This window comes from Lytechinus variegatus, chromosome 17 (genome assembly GCF_018143015.1).
Source record: "Lytechinus variegatus isolate NC3 chromosome 17, Lvar_3.0, whole genome shotgun sequence".
NCBI lineage: Eukaryota > Metazoa > Echinodermata > Echinoidea > Temnopleuroida > Toxopneustidae > Lytechinus > Lytechinus variegatus.
Window position 1 is genome coordinate 15,724,701 of NC_054756.1, and position 27,508 is coordinate 15,752,208.

Genomic DNA, 27,508 nt, shown 5'->3' on the forward strand with positions numbered 1-27,508 from the left:
GAAATTGCTACAGTACCATCATTGATATTTGTGTCATGTCTTCCTTTGCTAGAATAAAACAAATAATTAATTCCTTCTGTATTTTCTCTCTCTATCTCTAGCAACCGGTGCCCCAACCCTGGGCTCCTGAAAACTACTGAGGGCGCCATCACCCACCAGCCATCTAGAGCACGGATCGCGTAATTTATTTATCCCTTTCTCTACTTATTCTAATTGTATGTGAAGTTACGTTATGGATAGTCGAATGTCCTCAAACTTTGACTACATCTTTCCAATGTTAGGTTATATCTTCCATGTTTTCTTCATTCAATGTGTGTGGGGGAGATCTGGTGGAGTAAAGCTGATTTTTTTTCTCAATTCATATGGAACATTACTCATAGGCCTTTATTCTTGAAAGAGGTTGTAATTGAACCATGGTACATAACAATGATAATAATAATATTAATAATAACCTTGGAATATGTATATTTTTATACATAGTTACACTTATTTCATCACTTCACTATGAAAAATGCAATTAAATGCATGCTTTTTGCAAAGGACGCTAAAAGGGAAGAAATAGGCATAAACCATGTTACATTCGAAACCTCTTTCAAGAATATGGGCCGTTCAGGACAATTGTTCATATGAAACGCTATTCAGAACATCTTACTACGTAAATAGCTGGAATAACAAGCAATCGTGAAAATTACCTTGCTGTTGATAATGACTTCTATTTGTGATGTGTGACTGGATTAGCAACAGAGCCTTGTATTTAAGCAGGTTTTAGTCAGAAATGCAAATAACATGGATGGTGCCATGGCTTCATTCTACAGAAATAAGTTGTATTTGTGAATGGAGGATGTAGGACACATTAGTTGTCTGTCTGTTGCATGTCTTATGGATTGTATATTTCTTCCTCCACCAAACGGATATGGTATACAAAATAAACCAGGCTTTGAGTATAGCGGAAATATTCATCCGAGGTTGGACTGGTATTATTAATCTTTCCCAAGGGGCATAACCCTGAGGGAAAAATAGTAATTTTGCCAGTACTAAGGAAATAAATGCCTGGTATATCTTTTTTATATCCTACAGGAAGAAGTCAGAGCAGTGGATCTTGACAATATAATTCTTGTACTCGTAGTTCATCTTTTTAAAATTTGAATCAAGATAACCCTACTGCGCTTTCCTGAAGCCACGCGCTGAGAGCGCGTGGAATGCGTATTTGTGCTTGCGCCGTCATGATCTGTGACGTCAATGATGGAATAGTGCACTATTCCATCATTGACGTCATGGAACAGCAATTTTTTTCAGTGGCGTTTCATTTTCAACTTCATCACAAAATAGTGAGAATATGTTTGGTCACATGATGCTATTTAAACCAATCAGCATACATGATTTAATTTATGTAGGATAAAATGTTATATGTATCGTCAACATTTGTATTAATACTATTCTATCATGAATAATCATGTTTTTTAAACATCAGAAATACAGGTGTATGTTCTTTCCAATATCCAAATAAAAATTATGTGAAGAAAAAGGCGGGAGGGCTTCTGCTTTAACTTTACCAGGTCTCCCCTATATAATGTTAAGAATGATCAGATAAAGGCTAATTTATTGTTACAATTGTGTCCTGAAACCATGTGTAGATTATTAAAAAAGTTTCATAGAACCTATGCATGGGTTACTTTGTCACAATTATCCATTGTACATTTGTTTTCTTGAGCTAAATCCATTCCAGTTCATTCGGAGCCATTGCATTTCCCTCACTGTCCTTCTAAATTACACCAATGGCAGTTTTAGCCCCCCCCCCGACAAAGAATTTGTCTTAAATTATTGGCGTAGTGGTAAACTTTTATGTGTTCATTTTAGACTCAGTATACTTACCTTTAACTTAAAGGTACCCATTAGGATTTAAAGCCACTTTAATATTTCTAGCAATTGAGTTTTTGGCTAGAATTCTCCAAGTAAATGGAGAAAGGGCGCTGGAGGTCATTATCTTCCCTGTCTCAAAGTTTCAATTCAATATATTTTACTGTTTATTTGAATTTCCTGAAGGTAATACTTTTCCCCAAAGAAGTTATCCTCCATTATTGACAACATAAAGTACATTGTCATAATGTTGCTCTGTTCCTATTATGTTGACAAATCTTGTCTACATCAGTTTATAAATTCCATTTTATTACCAAGATTATACTTTTAAAAAGTATGTTGAATCAATGAGATATTGAATTAAATACATAATACAATCCACGTTTCTTTTTCATTTAATTTTGTTATTTGTACACATAAGGATTCAGCATTCTCTACGTTGACTTTCCATTTTCAGTTACAGTCCCGTCAAAGGGGAAGTTCACCCAGAGAAAAGGTTATATTGTAAAAAAACCCCAAAAAATGAAAAAATAAGGATTGGTACAGGTTTGATGAAAATCCATCAAAAATAGATCAAGAAAGTTATTTGAATTTTGAGTTTTTGATTTGGGACATCACGTATATGAGCAGCTGCCCCATATGTTATTTATGTAAAAATGCATAAATTTCTATATCTAAATAGTTCATTATGAATAAATGTTTTATTTTTTTCAGGAGTGGTTGTGAAATAATGTCTTTTTAGACTGAAGTAACAAAAAAAATTTTCAGGATATGACATTTCATTGATTTTTTTTACTACATGATATACTTATATTGGGAAGCTGCTTGCATATTACGTCACAAGTCAAAATATTAAGATTGTAATAACTTTTCCTAATCTGATGAACTTTCCTCAACCTTCAATGTTTTTAAACATTTTTTATGCTGTTTAACTTTTTGTCAAGGTGAACTTCCTTTTTAAATTCTGGAAACCAGGGCCCTGTTACACAAACCTTAGCGCTTGATCTGAGGGCTGATTTTAACGATTAAGTACATTGTATCATCAATTGTACAAATCAACCTTACAATCAGTTTTGTGTAACCGGCCCCAACGCATTTTTTTTAAAAACTAATGGGGAGTTGCAAGAAACTTGCAATTGATCGCAAATTAAATTTATGTCCCAATATCAATTGAAAGTCCTGCATTTCATTCCCAATTTGCAATTGATTTGATGGTCTGCTTCTTGCATAAAAAATAGATTGATTTGCTTTAGTTAAAATTGATCTATCACTTGTAAATTTGCACCTGAAATCAACAGTTGTTCATTGCAAATATTTTCTTGCAACACAACCAAGGTGTAGATAAATCGGTATTAAGTGTAATTCAGAGTTGAATTTCATGATTTGTTGAAACCGAACCCTAATTTTGCAAGATTTGGCATAGCCTGTAATGTAGGCAGAGGCTGAAGCTATAGCTTTGCTGTTATGCTAAACAAGATCGATGTGACTGATGCAGCAAGACTTCAGTGGGGGTAAAGACCTCGCCACTTATTCCAAGATGTATGAAAAACTACCACCAAAGATTTGTTGATAGAAAGAAAACAACAAAAGCAAGATGTGAGTGCCTATACATGTATAGGCGGAGGGTTGCTTTGCAGCCACTGTAGTTGTTACTTTATCAGACATGTCAATTATGTTTAGTCCAACAGCATCACTCGTAAAACCAAAAATTATAATTGCAACCTCTGTCTAGATTATACTGCCCAACTTTGGCAAAAGGAAGCAAGTAACACATCAGTCAAATTTGAGTTATTGTTGTTTCTGAAACATCCTTTGCATGTTGCACGTTCAGGCAAAATTTGAGGAAGAAATGATCGTTCTATGGAAAGATATTGAAGAAAATATGCTGTTAAATTGAATTGACGCCTGTGGAGATGACAAGCCCACATTGCTCATTTACAACAAATGACACTTTCGTAACTTACTTCCTTTTGCCAAAGTTTGGCAGTTTAGGCCAGATTTTTACTAAACTCTTTAAAAAGAGGACTTAATCTTGTAAATAAAAGGTTTGTGTAAAGGAAAAAATAAAAACAGCATGGTTTAAGTTTTCGAAAGGAATCTGACAATTTATGAGGATATATTTTCATTTGAAAACAAAATCACTAAGACTTTGTTTATCTCAATTGGCAATCTGGTGAGTAAATTGCGGCATCGGGGTAGGAATAAGTTTAACAAATAAATAGTGAAGCATAATCGTCTTTATCTCTTTGTTGATAAAGCGAAACACACACACATGATAATTTTCAAAGATTTATTCATCAAAGTACATAATATGTATTACAAAATTGATTATCTTTAGATTTGAAAATAGAGAAAACAAGGTTAGAGAACATGTTTGTAGAATCTGCAACAAATTTTTAATATTCTCCTTTGCAATTAAGCAAGCAATGCATGCATAAGCCCAGCTCAACATAATTAAAATTGCATTATTGAAAAATAAAAGAATGTTCAATATATGCATCCATGCATGAATAATGCAGGAATGAAATAAAAATTAATTCTGAATAAAGAATGCAATAGGAAGAAAAATACCAGTTTTCTTTCATTTTAAGGTTAGAAAAAAAATGGTTTGGTAGAGGGAATAAAATGATATGTAATGGTCATTGTAATCCTACCCCATTTCTACACAAAATCGAAATATAAATGTATACTATACATGTACATACATGTACATTATCAAATATTCCCTTTACATTGCTACTGCTAATTGCACATTTGACAAAATGAATTCTCATCGTATCTGTAAAGGGTTACTCAAGCCTGAAAATGATAAGTAAATCAGCAAATCACTATAAATTTTGTCAAATCATATTTAACAGTCATAAAAAATTTATGAATGTTTTAATAGTTTTGCACTAATTTTGGTGAAGCAGACGTATGCATGTATGAACTGCGGCCTGTAACACAAAGGTTAGCAATGATCGTAGAACATTTTTCTACGATTGATTGCATAGACTACAACACACAATCGTGAAAATCAAGCGTATGATTAATTGCTAACCTTTGTGTTACGGCGCCCTGGGGTCAAGCCCTTCAATAGTTTAACTTTTTCCCAATGTCTCGTGTACAAAAAGTGAGTAATCATAATTTATTGTTTTTACTCCAATTAGAGCAGAAGATCAATATAACTGATTTTTTGTATTATCAAATTACAAAAGAAAAAATGGAAGATATGGCACCATCAGATCACACAGTGAATGGTCACTTCACTGGCACACATTAATGTTTCACTGAAATAATTCAATCATTTATGAACAGATTTTGATGGAACTTTTAGTGTCTTGCTTGTTTGAATTCAATTTGTGCATATTATGTTCAGGCTGAAGTACCCTATTTAAACTTATTTTAAAACCCCTTTTCAATATGTACATTCTAAAACATTCTATATACACAGAAAATATCCAATTAGTCATAGAGTAATCTTCCATGACAAACAATGACTTACATGTACAAATAACAGGTTATAGTAAAAAAATCCTTATAAAACTAATCAAGTATTTATATGTTTTTGTAATTTTCTCAGAGCACTACTCTGGAAAAAATATTTTTCAAACTTGAACAAGATTTGCATGATGAATTTTTTAAAAAGCATACCCAGAAGTCGACAAATTATTGATATGAATTGCAGGCAATACCAGGATGTGCCCGAGTAGAAAATAGATTAACCCATCAAGAAAAAAAGTTTCATATTTTCATAAACTAATCTATTTATTGTCATAAATAGGATATACTTGAATATATTAATTACATCACATTAATCATGATTACACCAAACATACTCTCGGTTTGGAATAGATAAAGAATAGCTTGATTCCAAGACAAGATCGTAATTGAAAGTGAAAATAAATTGCAAGTGTGTTATAAATATTAATCATCACAATTTCTTGATATTCACTTTCGAGTTTATTCAATATTACTACGTACAATGTACATGGAGGTGGCTTAAAGGCTGTGTAACACAAAGGGATGGCTATCATTCGCTAGTCGCAATGGCCACTCACGATCAACGTTACATGCATATTTTGATGAAAACACTGACCAGGAACCAATCATAAGTGCTCTTATTTATTTGCAATACATGTATACATTAGTTATCACAAACCTTTGTGTAAAGGAGTCATGGACTAGTCAGCAGGCCCATACCCTATGGTGTTTGAATAGTGCATACATGTAGCATGAAGAGTGAAATATGAGACTAGATTCACTCATGCACCATGGCTGCTTCTAAGCCTTTTTGACCAAGACAGAGGCCCGTATTCTGAAGTCAGGTTTAACTTAAACCGCGGTCTAACTCTGTGCTACAATCATGGGGAGCCAAAAAATTTAAAAATTCTGTTTATATTATATATTTCTTATGTTTACTACTTTGTTTCTTTTTGCTTTCATAATATAAGGAAGAAAGATACTTCAGTTATTATTCCCAGATATATTATGAACAATTTGAGTGTCATGTGAGTCAATACATTTAATGTGTACTGTTAGAGATTTGTGCTCCAATTGGCTCTCCATAGTTAAACCACAACTTTAAACCCGGGTTTAATTCAAACCCGAGTTCTGAATACGGGCCAGAGGGTTTAGACTCTAGTCTCTACACAGACAAGGTTTAATTTGTTGAAGTGTCAATTCTGAGTCTGCACATGTAGACTAGCCCTGGAGAGAGAAAGGCATTGATGGTGAAACTTGTGCATATAATCCACTCAAAGGAAAGAAACCTTGATCTCTGCAGGCAGGTCTTGGAAAGGTTTCATCAGGGAAAGAAATGCATGCTAGAGATATAACCGATCAGTCAAAAGGAAGGAGGAAGGGGAAAATTAGAGATTGAAAAATGGCAACAAATAGAAAAAAATGAAAAGTTATACCTACAGTGTAAATAATGAACATTTTGTTTCACTTTCTGAACATAATTAGTCTGCAGGCACAAGTACCATATTAATAGTTAAGTAGTTTGTTGACAGTATTTTACCAAAACATAGGTCATGTGCCTTCTTGCTGTGTGTCATGTAAGGATACGAGGAATGGCCACAGGGCTAGGGACACTAGACATGACCCTATCCCACACATTTAAAAGAACCCATCTCCAAAGATCTGTAGCCCCCCCCCCCTCCCCCTTACCCCACTCCTGCATAGATATCTTTTATTTGCCATTTTCAGGTAAGACACAAACATCAATACCGAGTAATCAAATATCTTTGCTTAACCGAACAAACGCCATGTACATCTATGGAATGTCATCTACTTCATATAGGGAATCAGATTAGCCTCAAACCATTCATCTGTGAATTGCAAATGATCACCAGGCGCTGTGAGGAAGACTAACTTCTTGTCAGCATCCATCTGCTTCAAGCCAAGCTTGTCCTGTAAAATGAAAAAAAAAATATAAAGAATGGGATGAGTCATAGGCAGATATGACCTGAAATCTGTCAAATTTCCAGAATACTATGTTCAGCATGAGGTAATGGTCAGATTAGTCCTGCAATTATTTAGATTTGCTGAGATTGTTAAAATATATTTTTAACTTTTTTTCTTCAATTTACCCTAAGGTATTTGTTGCTATTTCAATTAATTTGTAGATTATATGATTGCGTATGCTTGAAAACTTATGGTGTAGATGAAATGAAAACCTGTTTCATTAGGTGTATTCAAAGATTTAACAGGTAAATTTATTTCTATCAGGTGCCAATAAAAAAATTACTGTATCTGCATATATTTCCTAATTTTGATATGAAACCACTTTTAACAGCAGTCTGATATCCAAACCATAAATTTGGAAGATAACTGATCAACATGCTTTTTAAAGAAAAAAAGTACCAAGAGAGGATGCTAAAGATAGAAAAATATATATACATATAAATTTACAATTTTTCAAAAAAAAATTAATGGCTGTAACATTCAACAGCCACTAAACTTTTGTAACTATTGGAAGAATAGATGACTCAAGTATCAGCTGCATAACTTACAATAAAGTTATCACTTGTATTTTTTATGTCTACATATGTATATAATAAATAATTAACTATATATAAATCATCTTTATTTGATAATCAATTAGAGAAGGTACAATTAACCCAGGTACTTTTCCAATAATAATGGGACAAACTCCCCTTCACTGGCAATACGCAAGGTTATATATAATACATGCATATAATATATTGATAAACAAGTATAACTATAATTCATATTAAAGTTACAATACATGAGGAACAGTTTACACTACATATAAACACTAACATAATATTAGAATATAAGTGGAATGAAGTATGCAGATAGAGACAAGTGAAAGAGAAAGGTGACGTATGAATGAAAGAGAGATGGAGATAGAGAAGGTTCAGATAGTAAGAAATTACAAAATAATCACTTTGTGATACAGAAATACATTAATAAATACATATATTACATAGGTTATGTAGATTCGAATCATTGATAGGTCAATACGCCATCACGTGACCATAGCTGCGAGGATCGCATTTGTCAATTGCGGAGTTATATTCACTAAGGTGACGTCACTCGCTGCATACAAGTTATGTAACAAGGTAGTTTATTTGATGTACGCGCTAATGTTAACGCGTCGACTGCATGAAGAACGCGCTTGATGTATTTAAAAAAAAAATCTATTTTGACGTAGATAGATCTGCAGCTGTAGCAAGAATTTCGGGTCTGAGCCAGATGATGAATGCAATTTCTGATGGCGAATCCACATAGACTATATAGTATAAGAGATATTGCCTGGTCTATCGTTTTAATAAATAACACTTCAACTCCCTCCGAAGATATATTTTTCCCTCGGGATATTTTCCCTTAGCGCTGCGCGCTTCTGGCAAATATAATCCCTTGGGAAAAATATAACTCCGTCGGGGAGAGGAAATGTTATATTCATACTCTAGGTAGGCAATACATGTATCTGTATAGTACTGTAGGCATCGCCACAACAAAAAGAGAACTCATAAACTTTATACAGAATTATTCAGACTCATATAATCTTAATTATTGTGAATTTGATCTGAAAACAGACGAGTGCTGTGCTATTGAAAGTAAATATGATCTCATGGGAGGCCCCGAGCAAAACTATGACATGAAATAATCATATATATATATCTCAATAGTTTAGGGTTTCAATTACCCATTAAATCCTCCTCCACCTTCATGTATCAATAAAACATTAATTGAATTAATGAAGAAATGTATCTTCAGGTTATGCAAGATTTGAGGTATCAATATATTACATTGAAATGTAATTGAATAAATAAAAAAGAAACGAGGACATAAATGCAAATTGAGGGAGTTATTCAAATGAAATTATGTTTTATTAGTTTAATAGTCTATTTGTAGTTCATGATCTATCTACCTATATCAATAAATAGTGAGCTCTCACATTGTTATTTTTATTTACGTGCATATGGTTGCTAGGGTGAACAGACTCTGCATTTCAAATTTGGGAAAAATTAATATTTGCTTTATCGCAAACTGATAATTGGCTACCTATTCAACCCATGTTCAGTATCACTTTTAAAATCAACATGGAACCTGGGTTTGACAAGTAAAACAGGAAATAGTTTACTCTTACCAGTGATTATAATAAAGCAGAAAACCAATGAAAGTGTTAGGCAGGGTCAGCAACAAACAAAGTTCTAAAGATCATTTGAAAACAATGAGGGAGGAAATACAAGACCTGCCACCAAAACCAACTGTAAGTCACCCAAAAATCAATTTCGGGACTTTTAATGTCCTTGCAAAAATTGTATCCTAAGCTTTGAAATAATATACAACTAGTCACAACTGATCAACAACAACAGACACAAGTACTTGATCGAATGCAGAAGAAATTTGGTGAGAGATTCGAAGGATATGGAGAAAACAGGGTTTGAAGTTTACTCAAACATGACATATGAACACTGTGCAATTGACAGTATAACAAATTCTTTCAGATATGCTATTTTCTGATTTTTATTTCTTGAAGACCAAAGTACTATTTTGTCTTATTACAGAGAACCTTCCCTGGCGACTTATCATAGGTTTTGAGGTGGCGATTCACCTAATGCAATTATGATAGAAAACATGTAGAAAATAGAGAATACAGGCATTAAATAAATTTTTCTATTACATTGTATTTCTTTTTACCTGGATGTATAGTTTGCTTTCTCTCAATGTGTACACCTCAGTTGTATTCCCAGGAACATAGAAGCCAAACCACTGTAAATGAATGAAAAAAAAATTAAGAAAATTCAGAAATAAGCAGGTATATGAAATGAGATAGATATGGAAATAATGAATGCATGTCAGATCCCAAATTGTGCAAAATATGATTTCTCATTCACAATTCTAATGCTTATTCTGTAAGTAGCCAAAATTCATAAATATGATGTTATGTTTACTTTTACTAATGAAAAGAAATTAGTGTTAAGTTATCTATGATAGATTTATAGTGTCAGAGAGGATTTCCATTAAAAAATAGTCAACATTAAGTTTGAAAAAAAGATATATAAATGAGAAATTAAAAACGTAAAAAAAGATATTCTTTCTTTTCCTTTTTCTTTATCAATGTTGTTGTTTTATTTTTGTTTGTTTACGATCATGTCTAATTATGTAAATTTTGTGATTTCTTGTAATTGATTATTTATGAATACAATAAAAAAAAATTCTTACCTCTGATTCTTTAGGCTCTACCATTGTGTCCTTGCCAAACATGACCATCACAAACTTATTCAACTTTACCAAATTCTTCTTGTATGTCTCATTCACACTCTGTAGAAAAAATAAAAACATAGCGGATGTCTGAATTAGCCCTCCAGACCTTTTTTGCTTGGGGGAAAGGGGGGGGGGGGGGGGGGGTACAGGATATCATATACACAGGAGGTTGTAGCTGCAATATTTTGACTACTTTTATCTGAGATTACAATTGTTCAAAATCATGACTTCATACATGTCTGATCAATTTTCAAATTTCTTATAAAACAGAGGAATGTAATATACATTGTAGTTTATGACGTCCCAACAATCTTCTTTAAAACACATACATGAATACATACATGTATATGAAATATAAAACAAATAGGTTTTCATGCATGTCAGCATGTTTTGCGCTTATTATATCTAAATCCATTTTATTGTCATTCACTGCTGTTTATTTCATATCTCTTATAAAAACAAATATACACTGCATAAATTATGACATAGATAGAGTAGTAAAAAAACCCCAAACAATTGTACAACTTCTGCAAAATATAAGGCGGAGATGTGGATGTGAGGGGTTATTAACAGGATGCTTGGAGGTGTGTGAGTCTGTATCTGTTGTTTTGGATGGGGGGGGGCTAAAGATCTTAAGAACTTACATTTTCTTGGTTGATGATAGCAATGAATCTACTGTATTGCCTATACTCCGCCTCGTTCAGAGGATCATGCCAGTACTGTGCCTGTACCAAACTAAAACCGGAGGAAGAAAAAAGTGCATACATTCGTAATTCCGAAGCTTCGTTATTCCGAAGGTTCGTTATTCCGAAGGTTCGTAATTCCGAAGGTTCTTTAATCCGAAAACGAAATGAGGTTTGTAATTCCGAAGGTTCGTTAGTCCGAAAACGTAATGATTAACGAACCTTATTTTGTTTTCGGACAAACGCACCTTCAAAACAACAAACCTTATTTCATTTTCGGATTAACGAACCTTCGGAACAACGAACCTTATTTCGTTTTCGGACTAACGAACCTTCGGAATATCGAACCTTATTTCGTTTTCGGATTATCGAACCTTCGGAATAACGCCACAAATGTTCGGATTAACGAACCCTTTTACGTTTTTGGTTTTACGAACATCGAGGTATAGGCAATTTACGTGTTTCAGAATTACAAACCTTTGGAATAAAGAACCTTTGGAATTACGAAGTGTAACCGAAAATACAGAGAGGGTTATAAGTGGGTGTAGATTTTCACTGTTAAAACCTTAGTCACATTTCTCTACAGAGGCCAAATCGAAAAGAGACATTTTATTCAATTTCATTCAAACAACTTATATGCAGTTGGTAAAAAAATGTTGCAACTGCCGTTGCCGGTTGGCCGAACGGCCGCCGTAGGCAAAATGTGACTGATGTTCAAGTGTTGAGAGCAGGGAATAATTATCCTGGTATCGAATTGCAATTTGCTCCACATTTTTGAAAGACTGCTATGCATATTATTTGTACAGCATATTTTTACATAGGACTGTACGTTACTTAGCCGAGAGCTTTTCTATTATGACCAAAAATGCTATTCAAATTTGTAAAGCAAAATTATGCCTGATTGTGAGTATTGTGACATGTGTAGACAGGAGATATGTAAGCAGCAAAATGCATGCATTTGGATTCATCAACATCAGTCATCATCAACTCGTGAGGGAACAAAGAAGGGATCAAACATCGGTTTATAAGTGATGTCATAATTTTTTGATTAGCTTAATGTACGTAGTGCTCAACATATTTTGATAATGAAACAAGGAAACTTTAAGTCTAATAATTATGTCACTCTATAACTTTAAATGACAATTCCAAACAGAGCACTGAAACTAATTGAGAGATGCTCAAAGATATATCAAATATCACATAAAAGTATCTACATATTTCTCTATCTCTCCCTCTCTCTCTTCCTTTTCTCTTATCATTTCTCTTCCTTCTTTACTCCTTTCTCTCTCCTCTTTCTTTGGCTCTCTCCCACTCTTTCTCTTTTTCTCTCTCTCTCATGCACATATTTACATACATGTACATGAGCTCTCACTTGGGTTTTTTTGTGTCATTAATACATACATGTACATACATGATGAAACACATTACCATAATATATCACCATTCAAAATAATTCAATACTCTAAAAAAAAATAATTGCAAATTGTACTCACTTTTCCTGGACAAATCTGCAATCAAGAGAGAAAAACGGAGTACCAAATGAAAACAAAAACAAGAATGAGAAACAGATATGGAGATTACATTCATGGTTCTATGAAGAGGACAATAATAAACAGTTTTGTATAAAAAATAATAAAATACATAACAGTCTATGAATCTCCTAAAAAGAAGGATCCTTCTAGTAAAATAAGTTCAAAATTTACCTTCTACACTTTATATTCTTAGAAAAATCAACGACTCATGAACATGCTTAACAAGAGGATGATATTGAGGTACTCAAGTGGTAAAAGAAGTTTGACCTTTGTGCCACAATAGAATGAGTGAAGTCCCTACCCTACTAGTAAATGTTGTGCCCATAAGGACATTAATTAATCCTCTCAATATCAAATTCTCTTCACAAAAATAAAATCTTAAGACCTTGAATAGAAAATAATGACATGGAACATTTATATGGTACATGTATATTGTGTGGTTGTTGTATATGGCTATTACCACTATAATGATAATTATGATTTTTTTTTAATATACAAGGTAGCTATTTCACTTTTAGAACTGTTCAACCTAAATACCATGGTTAATATCGGTTATCAATAGTGTTGACAAAGCTACAGTACATACTACTACTTCTGCTACTACTACTACTACTACTACTACATGATACGATGCAATGGTAAAAATCACACCATCAATTATAGGAGACACACACCCTCTGCAGAAATATTAAGAAACCCTCTGATGACTTCAAATTTTCAGTCATTCTAGATTTCATTTCATTTATTTCAAAATTCATGTGTAAAAACAATAAAAGCATTATTTGCAATACATTCAATGAAATAAAAAGATTTGATACAAAAGGTGTGGGCCCCTTAAAAAGAAAAGAGCTTATCACCAAACGCCTGGGGCCCATTTTATAAAGAATTAAAACTGTTGTAACTTTGCCATTATGGCAACTACCATGGTAACTTTGATTTTGATTGGCTGCTGAGCCCCCAGGGGGCAGTCAAATATATTGCTGTACACATGTGTGACCAAGTAACTTCCAAGCACCCCCCCCCCCTCAGGGGGACAAAACTGGATTTAAAAAAGTTTGGATTGATGATGATGATGCATGGTAAAGGCACAATTGTTATTTGATTATGATAAAGGTATGGGGACTTACAAATGTTGCAACTTTGCCATTATGGCAATTACCATGGTAACAGGGCTCAGCCAGGGGGGGGGGGCTGTCAAATATATTGCTGTACACGCGCATGACCAAAAAAAAACACGTTTAAAGGGGTGTTTTTTCAGTTTTTGACGCAGTCCACGTGTGGACTCAAGAAAAAAGGGTGGTTTTGAAAGACTGGTCAATGGTCAATCACGGGGTCATGTTAGGGTATGTTTTGTTTTCCCCAAAAGCATTTTTTTAAAGACTAGCAAAACGTGTTTAGGGTATGTTTTTTTCCCCAAGCTTTTTCCCCCGAGGTCATATTTTGGCGACAACTTGTTGGGGCCAAAATGTGTAAATAAGGCCCGTGCCGCCCATGAAAAACCTGTTTAGGGGGTTATTTTGCACACAGAGATAAAATCAATCAATTCTCCTCACACTCAAAATGCTATAACATGATAACAACCGATTAAACCTTACTTGTCATAAGCTCCCATGTTCAGCAACTCTCTTGCAAGATTACAGAGGGTTGAATTGTCTCCTGGGCACCTGGGAAAGCCATACACACCTAGATATATCAAGATAAATTTGATATGATTTCACTTTCCATGGAGCGTGAAGATTGATTAACTTTTTGGTGGCTGTATCAAATTTGAGGTACAGTAATATTCGTCTAAATTCTCTTATCAAAGACATATAATGATAATACTTTTATTCATAATTCACATTTGTGTTACAAATTCAGCGGCTCCTTTAATTGATATTTACCAACTCTTCTCCAGGGCCCAAACTTAAAAAGAGTTGTGATTGATCTGATCAATCGCGAGGCATTCACACATCCATGCGATTGATCCAATCAATCACAACTATGGAAAACCAGCAACATCAATATCTAAAAAGCATGTTGGTTCAAAATATTTTCTAGATATGCTGTATATTCATGCACTCATCCTTTTCTTATTTCAATGTGCTGTTCTTTGCGAACAAAAGACATTGAGGAAATTTCCTGCAAAATAAATGATGACATTGATGGATTTCCATAGTTACAGTTGACTGGATCAATTGTAACTCTTTGTAAGACGAGGCCCAGATCATCAATAATCATCAATGAAGTACACATCTCCTCTGTGTTTAATAGCAGAACTAAGTACAATATGTACACGTCTTTATTTCACAAGGCATTCACACATCCATGTCAGTTCTCCGGAACCACCATTGTCTCGCTTCTCTCCATCTTTGTCGTAGTCTGTTCTACAGACTTTACATTATAATATCCGTCACATTTATATCGTAGCACTTTTCAACAATTTACAATGAAAACAATACCAGATAACAGGGCTCCACACTAACCCTTTTTTCTATTGGTCCAACGTATCCATGTCGGACCAGCAGATACCCAGTTTTTTTTATTTTTTACTGGTCCGAACCTAAAAAGGTTCCTTTCTTGTTACCCCCCCCCCTCAAAAAAAAATGTAGGAATGAAAGACAAAAAGAAAGCAAGACAGACAGAAAGAAAAAAAAGAAGGAAGGAAGAAAAGAAAGAACTAAAGAAGGAAGGGAAGAAAGAACAAAAATAAGAAAGAAAGAACAAATGCAGATAACATGAACATTATTATTAATCCACCATTCAAACATTTCCAGCAAGCCTTTACTTTTCTAACTAAGAATTTGTAAGAAATTGCAAGACTTGTGATTGACTTGGAAACCTGAAATTAGCTTTTAATCGATTGAAAGTTTTGTTAGACCTTACCTTGATGCTGGCCCCCAGCAGAGATCAAGTTGTTCATAGGAGGATTTGGACATATCTGTGCTACAGCTCTCCTACAGGGTTAAAGAAATTATGATATATGTAAGAAATATCATCGCACAGAACTTCATGATATACATGTTTGTACACAGATGTCAACCTGTTCAAGAATAATCCAATATTTTAAAGGCGGAAAATCAGCATTTTGGTAAGAAGATCAGTATTTTCACAGAAATACCATTGGACAAAACTGCTTAAACTGACTCTTTAGAAATCAGTAATTTTCATGAAGCTATTTCTTTTTTCATTTTAGAGCTACTTTGTAGGGGGGAAACAAGCAATTATTCAGTAGACCTTAAATGCAAATATCATTCTGCCACAATCTTGAGTATTGATTGTTACAGATTTTGGGGCAATACTAAAATGAATGGTCGCCCCAAAACATGCTTGGGGGAGAAGTTTTAGGGCGAAATTGTCTGTCACCCTCATGTATGTTCTTAGGCTGCTAGGTACTAAATGTATCCTACAAAAAAATTGGCCATCCAGTACTATACATTTTACATGTATTTACACTGTACATACATAGTCTGCAAGAAAATGCACATTATTCGAATAATGCACAGAAGCGCATGCATGCAGGGCCAAAGAATGAACGATGTGTGAGAAGAGCCAATGGATATACCGCACCGAGGTCCGCAGGACCGAGTGCGGTATATCCATTTGATGTGTCAAGCATAGAGTTCATTATTTAGGTCCTCTATGCACAAGAATGCATGTATTGTTTGTTTTATACAACCCCCCTCCCATGTTCCTGAGTTCCCCCCAATGCTATATTTGATCTAAATTCTAGATAATTCCAAACCTCGCACTATCCTGCACTCTGACGTCAGAGTGCAGGATAGTGCATTTGGTATGACGTCAGAGTGCAGGATAGTGCATTTTGGATGCAATAGTGCAATTCGCTGAATAAAATGTGATCCGATTTGGACCAATCAGATTACAGAACATTCTCGGGAGTTGCATAATACATTTTGTATGACGTCAGAGTGCAGGATAGTGCATTTTGGATGCAATAGTGCAATTCGCTGAATATCATGTGATCATATTTGGACCAATTAGATTACAGAACATTCTTGGGAGTTGCATAATGTGGAATAACTGATCAGCTAGAAGGAATCTACTCAGAATTTCTAGTAATATTAAGGTCTGACCTTAGTGCACCATCCATAGAAATACCAAATAAAGTGTCATACTTGGGGATAAAAATGGGTTGAGAAACTCACAAGAACTGTCCTCCCTGAGAGAAACCAATGGCATTGTATCCATTCTTGAGTTTAGGGTCTTTGGCGATGATGTCACAGGCATATTTTATTTGGGTGAAGCCGTCCATGAAAAAGCCATTGGCCATATCCTGAGACACACATAGAGGGAGAATTGGAAGGAGAAATAATTACAATGGTAAAATATCAATGTCATGAAGTTGTTGACATTCAATCAAACAAAACAACTTTATAGTCCACAAAATGTTAGTACATATATTACACCAAAACCAATAATACATCAAAGCATAAATCTGAACACAAAAACTCAAGTCAAATGAATTGGGCATACTATGTACAAATTTGAATGGGTCATGAGAATACTTTGCCTTTCAGTTTTCTAGATCTTGTGTATGAATAGAAGTTTCAAACTTTGGCAAGATTTCTATTGACATTTAATAATAATTTGGAAATCGATACTAATAAAAACAATAAAAATGCTATACATTTATATACTAGTGCTTAAATCCCAGAGGGGCCACTTACATTGACGAGTGGATACCATTTAGCACAGCTACCCTGATCAGGTATTGAGCATTCAAGGAATTCCTTCCTAACTGGTTTCCATTTACTACTCCTTGGTGAAGAGTGGCAAATGTAAATAATTGTTACTGTCACATGAGACCTGTATTCACAACCATATTCCTGGTTTCTAATGGACTTACATCAATAATATTACTTCCAATTTCAAGAGAGTTGACATAGATGCCTGGTATTTTTTTTTCTACCAGAGACTTTATGCTTCCCATGCTTAGTGGATTACAGCAACTGTCACCTGAAAGATAAAAGAAATGAAAAAAAAAAAATGCAAGTCGTACATTAACATGAAAAAACATAAGGGACTGGATACAGGAATACGCTACAGCACTATCTCAGGGAGGAGCGATTCAACAACTTTTAACTTTGAATTAGGCAGTCTAAATTAGATGTAAATGTAATGTCATCATAAATCAAGTGGGAAAAACAAAAAATCCTGCATGCATAGCTTGTTTCCATAGTTGGATTGCCTTCATTTATCAAGTGAACATCTGAAATGAAAAGAGGAATTTATAAGATTAACCAGTTCAGATACATTTTCTCTGATGAATTGGTTGATTATTCTGACAAAATCCAACCAGGTTTCCAACAGAAATGGTTGGGAACTGTTTGAATACGATGAATCATAAATAATTGTTGCTAGTTTCAGCTAAAATAACTTTGTTTTAAAGAAATTTATACCATTACTTGTTAGGGTGTTTGATAGGCCTGGGAGTAAACATTGATTGATTGAATGGTTTGAATGTCTTGCCGCTGATCGCTAATTGAATAGCAAAATTTGTACTGTTTGAATGTCTTGCAGATCCCGATTGAATACTCAAGTAATAACAAAAAGACAAAATAACAATGATCGCTCGATCACCGTCAGCACAGCTACAGCAGAGCGTATGAACGTGCCAGACAATCTGCTGGTGCATCTGTCCACTCAGCTGTAGCTGATGGCGATCGAGTGATCGAAGATTGACCTGGCGGATCTGATCAGTTTGTCATCAAAATTCACTCTTTTCCAGCATTTTTTTTTTAAAGGTGGTAAGCTGATTATATTTTAAATAAAGTCCACCGCAACAAAATGCTGATTTGAATAAAAAGAGGAAAATCAAACAGGCAAAGCACTGAAAATTCCATCAAAATTGTATGTAAAATAAGAAAGTTATGACATTTTAAAGTTTTGCTTCATTTCACAAAACAATTATATGCACATCCTGGTCGGTAGGCAAATGAGGATTGATGACATTGATCATCCACTCACTATTACTTTTGTATTTTATTTTATAACATATTCTAATTTTCTCCTCATTGTCAAGTGAAACAACAATTAATACCTCCCCTCAACATGTGGAATTAGCATTATTTGATATTATATGGTTCAGTCAAGTTAGTCCGTATTGTCGATGTAAAAAATGAAATATTGTATGAATCAAACAATAAACAAGTGGAAAGGCTGGCGGTCTCACCTGCATCACGCGATTCAATATAGCAGCAGTGCTGACTTTGAAAACTACTATAATTATTCCCCCCCCCCAAAAAAACACCATTCATATGTACAATTTTACGTTCCTTGACATTTGACCTTGATCATGTGACCTAAAACTTGTCAGTGATACTTGATTACAACTATATCCACATTAAATACACTTTATCTATAAACTTTGAATATTATGACAGCAATCTGATAATTACCTCTAAAATGGCCAAAGTTCAATGACCTTATGACCTTTGACTTTGGTCATGTGACCTGAAACTTGCACAAGATGTTCAGTGATACTTGGTTACTCTTATGTCCACGTTTTATGAACTAGACCGATACACTTACAGAGATATGATGGTAATTCAACAAATACCCCCAGCATGGCCATAGTTCATTGACCTTACATGACCTTTGACCTTGATCATGTGACCTGAACCTCACACAGGATGTCCAGTGATACTCGATTACTCTTATGTCCAATTTTCATGAGTAAGATCCATAATTCAACAGATACCCCCATTATGGCCAAAGTTCATTGACCTTTGTAATGTGACTTGAAATGCGCACAGGATGTTTAGTGATACTTGATTACTCTTATGTCCACGTTTTATGAACTAGACCAACATACTTTCAAAGTTATGATGGTAATTCAACAAATCCCCCCAATTCGGCCAAAGTTCATTGACCCTGAATGACCTTTGACCTTGTTCATGTGACATTAAACTCATGCAGGATGTCCAGTAATACTTGATTAACCTTATGTCTAAGTTTCATGAACTAGGTCCATATATTTTTTGTAAGTTATGACATTTCAAAAACTTAACCTTAGGTTGAGATTTTGATGTTGATTCCCCCAACATGGTCTAATTTCATTGACCATAAATGACCTTTGACCTTGGTCATGTGACATAAAACTCAGGCAGGATGTTCAGTAATCTTGATTAACCTTGCGGCCAAGTTTCATGAACTAGGTCCATATACTTTCTAAGTTATCCTGTCATTTCAAAAACTTAATCGTCGGTCATTAAGATTTGGTGTTGACGCTGCCGCCGCCGTCGGAAAAGCGGCGCCTATAATCTCACTCTGCTATGCAGGTGAGACAAAAAAAAAAGAAATAGTAAATGAAGGACACCATCAACTGTCTCATTTGAGCCCTGGTCACGTCTTTCGGATGGTGACGTTAAAGGTCGGTCCCAGACGTAAATAATCATATCTGATTGATACACGTCTGACAAAAATCAAATACACACACTGAATTGTGCATATCACCATTTTGCGAAAAAGCTTCAGTTTCTCCACTCACCAATACATAGACTGAAGAGCTTGGAGGCCCATCCGTACAGCCAACGCATAAGTGAACTAACGTTTTAAAGGTCGCGATTTAAAACTGTTTTTAAGCAAAATTTACAATTTCATGGTTTCCATTATCAAGGAAATATAAGTAATTGGGTACCTTGGACCGGAGTTATTGATAAAAATCTTTGGATGATCGAGAAATCTTTCATCTAAGACATTTTCACCTGAGCTGACTTTTTTTTGCAAGTTGCCATCTTGAATGACGTCATTATCGTTATTAACTTGTTAATGTCTTGATATATCGAATGTCATCTGCTACCTGTGATCGTAGCGGTTTATCTCGCATGTGGAGCAAATCGCATAATATCGAAAGCAATATCGATATCACATTCGTAAATTGTTGATGCACTCTCTGTTCGTTTGTAAATATCTCATATTTTGGCTGCCATTTTGGGAGTGAATTTGGTGTCCAAGTCGCAAGTAAACATTGGTAAAGTACAGTTTTCTAGACAGCTGGCAGCCGTCTGTTTCGAGGAGTTTTTTAACATTTTTTAATTTTTTAATTTCTCCTCGTCGACAGACGGCTCGCTAGCGTCTCCCCGCCATTAGGGGAGGTACAACGCAAAATCCCCCCGGCGGGGCTCATCGAATATTTACTTAAATGAATTACAATATATAAAAAGAAGCTTACCAAAATGCAGCTTGTTATTTCCTCTAGGCTTTTATTTGCATTTAAGTGGTGAAAATTCAATTGAAAGGAAAAAAAAACAGTGACTTTCCTCGGCTGTCGTGTAGCTCCCAATTCACTCGTTCCTCCGAAGTCGATAATGTACACAAACATATGAGGTAGGATGAACTTCCGGGTCAACTGCTTATCGAAACCGTTGGCCAATCAGATCATCTCTTTTACGTCAGGCTTATGAATATTAATTTTCTTTTCCTTTTCAACGTTTGCTCGCCCTGGCACTGTATACGTGGTATATGTGTGACGTAAAGGTCATGGGGCGGAGTCTAACTTTCGCCGGCCACTTTTCATGAATAATTTATTAAATTCAAGTTGGCAGTTTGACCGCCAACTTGAATTAAAAAAATATTTGCATCTGCCGATAGATATCAGGAATCGCAAAATATTTTTTTTTATCGATAAATATCATATAAATTATTTCATGATATTTTTCAACCGAAACAAATATTTTACAAATCGTTATTTTTATTGACAAATGCAAGTATTTTTTAAATCTAAGTTGCAGCTCTGCACGCGTGTGTATCTAGGTATCATAACAAAAGAAATCAAAATGGCTTCGTCAACAGACGGGGGTAAGTGAACGCTATTGCTCTTAATTTCTTTCAATTTTACGACTATTTATTTAATGAAAACTTTAAAAAATACAATTAAATGGGGGTAAACATAAAACTTGCCCATGTACATGACTTTGGGCGAAAAACTATAACTAAAATTGGTGATTTAGGTCTAGGTTCACCATGGGTAATCCTGTCCGATTCGCAAAGGCATGTACGGTGATTCCTGGCGTTAGTGGGGAGTGATCTACGTACAGTATATAACTTTCACTCCCTACAACGCCCCTGGCTAGGGGATGATACTAGTAAAATGTCAGAAATTGTTGAATAAATCCCCAGAAACGACGGGTATTCCTGTCTAACAAAATAATAACAATTGAGAATCGTGTAACTGTAAGAAAAAAAATATTCAGCTCTTTTTTGACTCTGAAAAAGATTGTTTTATGATGTTAATACTTTTTCTACCCTTCGATTATATTAGTCTACGATTCTTCATCATCTTCGTCTGAAAAGGAAGCATCCATTAATAGTTTTTATGTATGAATTAAAATCCAAACGAAGGGAATTGCTGCGCTTGCATTTGCAGCAGGAAAGCAAACTTCTAAATGAATACATGGGACTACATACAGAATTGACACAAACATGAAACAAACTGAAAATGAATGAGTATGAGTGACAAAATACCACGACAACTTACCCATTCCATGCCATATGACAAGAGGCAATGATGAATTAGAATGGCAGCTTACACTACCGACAAAAACTACAGAACATATTGCTGACAAAATTATTTTCAGCTCCATTTTTAGTAGGCAAGTGCAATCAAATAGTCAAAGAAAACACCGCAACAGAGGTCAGCTGATGCTAAAATTATATCATCACATGACTGATCAAATCACGTGACCGTGAGCTTTTTGCACTGAAACTTTTATTTTTCATGCTGGAGCTCGATGGTGCTTGGTTACTATTACTTTATTCCCAAAGTTCCAAGACTTAGAAACAGTGGCCTAGTTACGGGGGGGGGGGGGCAAGTTCCCCATCTGAGATTTGGTGTGCCCCCCCAGGTGCCCCCCCCCCCGAAAAAATTGGCAGAGCAAAAAAAAAAAAAAAAGGAAAAGGAAAAGAAGAAGAAAGACAGAAGAAAAAGAAGAGGAAAATAAGAGGAAGACGAGTGAATGAAATAATGTGAGGGGAAGACTTGCAATTAAAAAAAATCTTTTCATGTTACTATGTAAAATTTTTGCTGGCGCTTCGCGCCATAATTGCCTGTTCGATGACGATGGGATGCATATCTTGCTCAATACGCTGATGTGGAGCAAGTTTTGAAGTCAATATGCAAAACATATTTTACCTCGGACATCGAGCTTTCATTTTTTTTTTCATTTACAAATTTAAGTGCTCTGTAAAATGTCTGTTTTATGGTCTACATATCATCATTTTAAGCTCACGCTGCGTGGTCACATTGTTTGATTTGCCAAGTTCATATTGTCTACGTGTATTCTATAATGTTCCATTAAAAAAATGTATTCAGAATGCCCAGATTTTATGTCTAAATATAAAACATGCGTGATAGCGTGCATGTTCTTTATTTAAAATGTACTTAAATTATCCAGTTTTACATCAGAATATCAATAATTGTCTGCTCATGCACGCTTCACGATTGCATTAATAATGATACCCAATTGACTATATCCTATTTATGACTTACAAAATATGAATAGAGTGTCCCGCTTTAATTAGGTCTAAATATCTCAATTTTCTTCCTCTCGCGCTTCGCGCTCGCATCAATTATTTAGTTACATACCTATCCTATTAATTCATACAAAAAGTGCTTAGAATGACCATTTTTTTAGGTCGGAATGCACAAAAATTTGCTCGCGCTTCGCGCTCGCATTATTGAAATAATATACCGTCTTCGTGACTCACTGTAAGCAGTCCTTAACAGGTCCCTTTTCGATAATGCTAGAACAGTTGATAAAAATTTATGTTAGCGCTTGGGGGTACATACGAATCTTGTTCAGGATCACACATAATATTGCCCAGAAAATTAAATTTCAGGAAAAAATACATTAAAGTAAAAAAAAAACAAGTGGAATGCCTCTGACCGTCTCACCTGCATCACGCAGTTCAATATAGCAGCAGTGCTGACTTTGAATACTACTCTAACTCGCACAAGATGTTCAGTGATACATGGTTATTCTTATGTCCACTTTTTATGAACTAGACCAATAAACTTACAGAGATATGATGGTTATTCAACAAAAAACCCCAACATGGCCAAAGTTCATTGACCTTATATGACCTTTGACCTTGATCATGTGACCTGAAACTCGAAAAGGATGTTGAGTGATACTTGATTACTCTTATGTACAAGTTTCATGAATCAGATCCATAAACTTTCAAAGTTAGGATGGTAATTCAACAGATACACCCAATTCGGCCAAAGTTCATTGACCTTTGACCTTGGTATGTGACCTGAAACGCGCACAGGATGTTCAGTGATACTTGATTACTCTAATGTCCAAGTTTAATGAACTAGACCAATAAACTTTCAAAGTTATGATGGTAATTCAACAGATACCCCCGATTCGGCCAAAGTTCATTTACCCTAAATGACCTTTGACCTTAATCATGAGACCTGAAACTTGCACAAAATGTTCAGTGATGCTTGATTATTATTATGTCCAAGTTTCATGAATCAGATCCATAAACTTTCAAAGTTATGATGGTAATTCAACAGATACCCCCGATTCGGCCAAAGTTCATTGACCCTAAATGACCTTTGACCTTAATCATGAGACCTGAAACTTGCACAAAATGTTCAGTGATGCTTGATTATTATTATGTCCAAGTTTCATGAATCAGATCCATAAACTTTCAAAGTTATGATGGGAATTCAACAGATATCCCCAATTCGGCCAAAGTTCATTGACCCTAAATGACCTTTGACCTTGGTCATGTGACGTGAAACTCATGCAGGATGTTCAGTGATACTTGATTAACCTTATGTCCAAGTTTCATGAACTAGGTCCATATATTTTCTAAGTTATGATGACATTTCAAAAACTTAACCTCAGGTTAAGATTTCGATGTTGATTCCTCCAACATGGTCTAAGTTCATTGACCCTAAATGACCTTTGACCTTGGTCATGTGACATGAAACTCTAATAGAATGTTCAGTAATACTTGAATAACCTTATGGTCAAGTTTTATTAACTAGGTCCATATACTTTCTAAGTTATGACGTCATTTCAAAAACTTAACCTCAGGTTAAGATTTGATGTTGACGCCGCCGCCGCCGCCGTCGGAAAAGCGGCGCCTATAGTCTCACTTTGCTTCGCAGGTAAGACAAAAAATCGTTCGCGCTTCGCGCTCGCACTTTTCTATAAGGCTTATGAGATTATTTCATGTTTATGTTGTTTTATAAGAATAAAACTAACAAGTGACTGATATAGGTGAAGATAAATTCGGGCCCATCCCCTATTGGCGAAAGTCGGATCCGCCCTTGTTGACACATACACACTCACCGGAAAAATGGCCGGTGCCCCCCCTGAAAAAGCAAGGACCCCCAGTGCCCCCCCCCCCGGAAAAAAATCCTAGCTACGCCACTGCTTAGAAAGTTAATACCCGGGGTTAAAGAGGAACGTAAACAAAACAAATGGAGAGAAAAAGTGAGATCCTTTATCGTTTCCTGAATGTCAATGTCAAAATCTAGTTAGATATCATAAAAATGGATTTTCATTATCCCCCAATATATACAGAGCCGGGTTATTTGGATCCACTTATATATCACGTACAGCTGAGCTGGGGGCAGATTCCTCCCTACAATCTCCTGAGATTTCTGCAGCCAATCGCACGATCGCCGCATTTTTATTGTTTTAAATTTTGTTTTGATGTTTGTTAATATTATTTTTTTTTCTTAAGTTTGCAGTGACCGTGTAACCTTTAAGGCCGTTATCTAAAATAAAATAAATGAAAACATTTTAAAAATGGATTGATTGTGCAAATTTTCTATTCGCAAAACCATTGCAGGATTCTGATCATGTGTACCTAAAAAATAAAGAAAATCATTTTTCGTATATGGATTTTATTTTTTTAAATGTATTTCTTATGTATTTCTTTGCTTTTCCGGCATGGGCGGAAATCCCAGGGGGGACGTGTCCCCCTACTCAAAATAGTAGGGGGGAACACAATATCAAATGCCCCCCCTACTATTTTGGGTCTTTGGTGATGCTGAGAAATATATCACTCAAAATGTGAATGAAACGTGCGTTTTCGGACGAGATGACCTTTTTTTTTTTTTTTTTTTTTTTTTTTTTTGCTTGTCAAATATGTTTTCGTCGAAATGACCTTAAATCTTAGGTATTTTATGATTGTTTCTTTTTTTAATGGAAATCGTCAGCTAGTTCATTCTGATCACAAACAATAGAGTTTTATCAGTTGAATTATAAAAGGGTGAAACATTGAACATTTTTAAGGATAAAAAGTAATAACATGAAACAATTCCTGCGATCATAACGTTGAAATGTTCATCGAGTATAAGAATGCACTGAAATTTAATAGGCCTAGTTGCATTCATTTTTATACAAAACATTGTCATAAAACGTGAAAAACTCATACAGGTATATGCGAATGAGAGAGAATGTTGATGCCACTTATTTCTATTGTGTAATTTATTTTTTGAATTGAAAATATTTCAATTTTTACAGATTTGAAAATATTGAGCATCTAGTCAGGAATTAAAAAAAACTTACAAAAATGATGACAATTCCACATTATGAGAAAAAATAAGACATTTCATATAATGAATAAAAAATAAGTGGGAATAGCTAGGTTCCCTCATATGCATACCGACCAGGATGTGCATAATATACCTTTTTTGCGAAATTAAACGAAAGTTTAAAACGTCAAAAAATAAAAAAAAATGTATATTTTTGCATATCAGATTTAATAGCTCCATGATATCATGATGTAGGCGGCGAGCACTGAAATGAAGACACGTAAATTTAACATTCATAATAATCAACAGTCTTTGTTGACGAGATCGAAGTTTCTGATACTGAATGAACTCCGCTTAAAAATAAACTTATTCTAGTATAATTCTTCTTCCTTTATTTACTTTTATTATGTTGTTGGTGTGTATGTGTGTGGGGGAGGGGGGGGGGGGCTCCAGACCTTGATGATAATTGAAGGCATAAGTTTTTTCGTCAACTATATATTAGTCAGTGAACCATAGCGGTTAGGTCATGTTAGGAAATTTATGATACATTTTTCTTTATTTTTTCCTTTAAATACAGATAATCTGAATACCCAAAACTGATCTTTTTATAAATAAAAACGAAAGAGTAATAACTAATAATAAAAATAAATAAAACTGAGTCACCTAGCTATAAACGAATTAAATGTATTACAAAAGAAAAAATGACATAAGTGAAGGATTATTCAGTTTCACCGGAAACCCCTGAAAATAAAGTTAACAATTAAAAAAAAGTACCCTCCAATTATTTATTCTAATATTCATCATTCAAAAAGAATAATAACACCTGATCATCTACATTTATATTTCTTCAGACTGTTGTACAACTTGATCCAAAATTAGCGGCCATTTAATTCCTAATACTGTGTAATCTGCTCCCTCATGCTGGCCCATGCGCATATTATGTCCCCGGTATGCCCCACGATTCAATGATAATACCAAAGAGTTTGATGAAAGGTTTAGTCTTACACAGTAAAAACAAATATACAACGCTGTTTACTATATGAACATTACAGTAATTGCTTAAACAGTTTAAACAAGTATTTAAATCTTAAGCAACAAAGTTTAATTTTCAATATCTATTCTTCAATAAATTAAACATTGTTTAAACGGTTAAGTATAAGGTTCATAAAGTAAACAGCGTTGTATAAAATCTTAAACAGCGTTTTTACTGTGTA

The 27,508-nt window shown here is 34.7% G+C and overlaps 2 protein-coding genes across 2 annotated transcripts in view; one reads left to right on the forward strand and one right to left on the reverse strand.

Annotated features, from left to right (window-relative positions):
• LOC121431246 (eukaryotic translation initiation factor 3 subunit E-like) overlaps positions 1-1,147 on the forward strand; it is a 31,288-nt gene extending 30,141 nt beyond the window's left edge. The window contains exon 13 of the mRNA XM_041628756.1: positions 102-1,147. Within this exon, the coding sequence (XP_041484690.1) occupies positions 102-140 (39 nt within the window). The 3' untranslated portion in view covers positions 141-1,147. The remainder of the gene's footprint in view (positions 1-101) is intronic.
• A 5,907-nt stretch (positions 1,148-7,054) lies between these two features.
• On the reverse strand, positions 7,055-22,441 carry LOC121431247 (palmitoyl-protein thioesterase 1-like). Its single transcript, XM_041628757.1, has 10 exons — positions 22,272-22,441; positions 17,640-17,749; positions 16,939-17,066; positions 15,659-15,729; positions 14,389-14,476; positions 12,755-12,769; positions 11,223-11,313; positions 10,537-10,635; positions 10,012-10,083; positions 7,055-7,251 (listed from the first exon to the last, which is right to left on the reverse strand). Exons 1-10 carry the CDS (start codon positions 22,375-22,377, stop codon positions 7,129-7,131), a joined length of 903 nt encoding a protein of 300 aa, XP_041484691.1. The 5' UTR covers positions 22,378-22,441; the 3' UTR covers positions 7,055-7,128.
• Between the last annotated feature and the right edge of the window lie 5,067 nt (positions 22,442-27,508).

Excerpts from the sequence above, each read along its gene's own strand:
- LOC121431247 (XM_041628757.1), bottom strand. The coding sequence starts at position 22,377 with ATGGAGCTGAAAATAATTTTGTCAGCAATATGTTCTGTAGTTTTTGTC. Across the intron at positions 17,750-22,271 it reads TGTCATATGGCATGGAATGG|GTGACAGTTGCTGTAATCCA; the intron begins GTAAGTTGTCGT and ends TTTATCTTTCAG. Across the intron at positions 17,067-17,639 it reads TTGGAAGTAATATTATTGAT|GATATGGCCAATGGCTTTTT; the intron begins GTAAGTCCATTA and ends TGTGTGTCTCAG.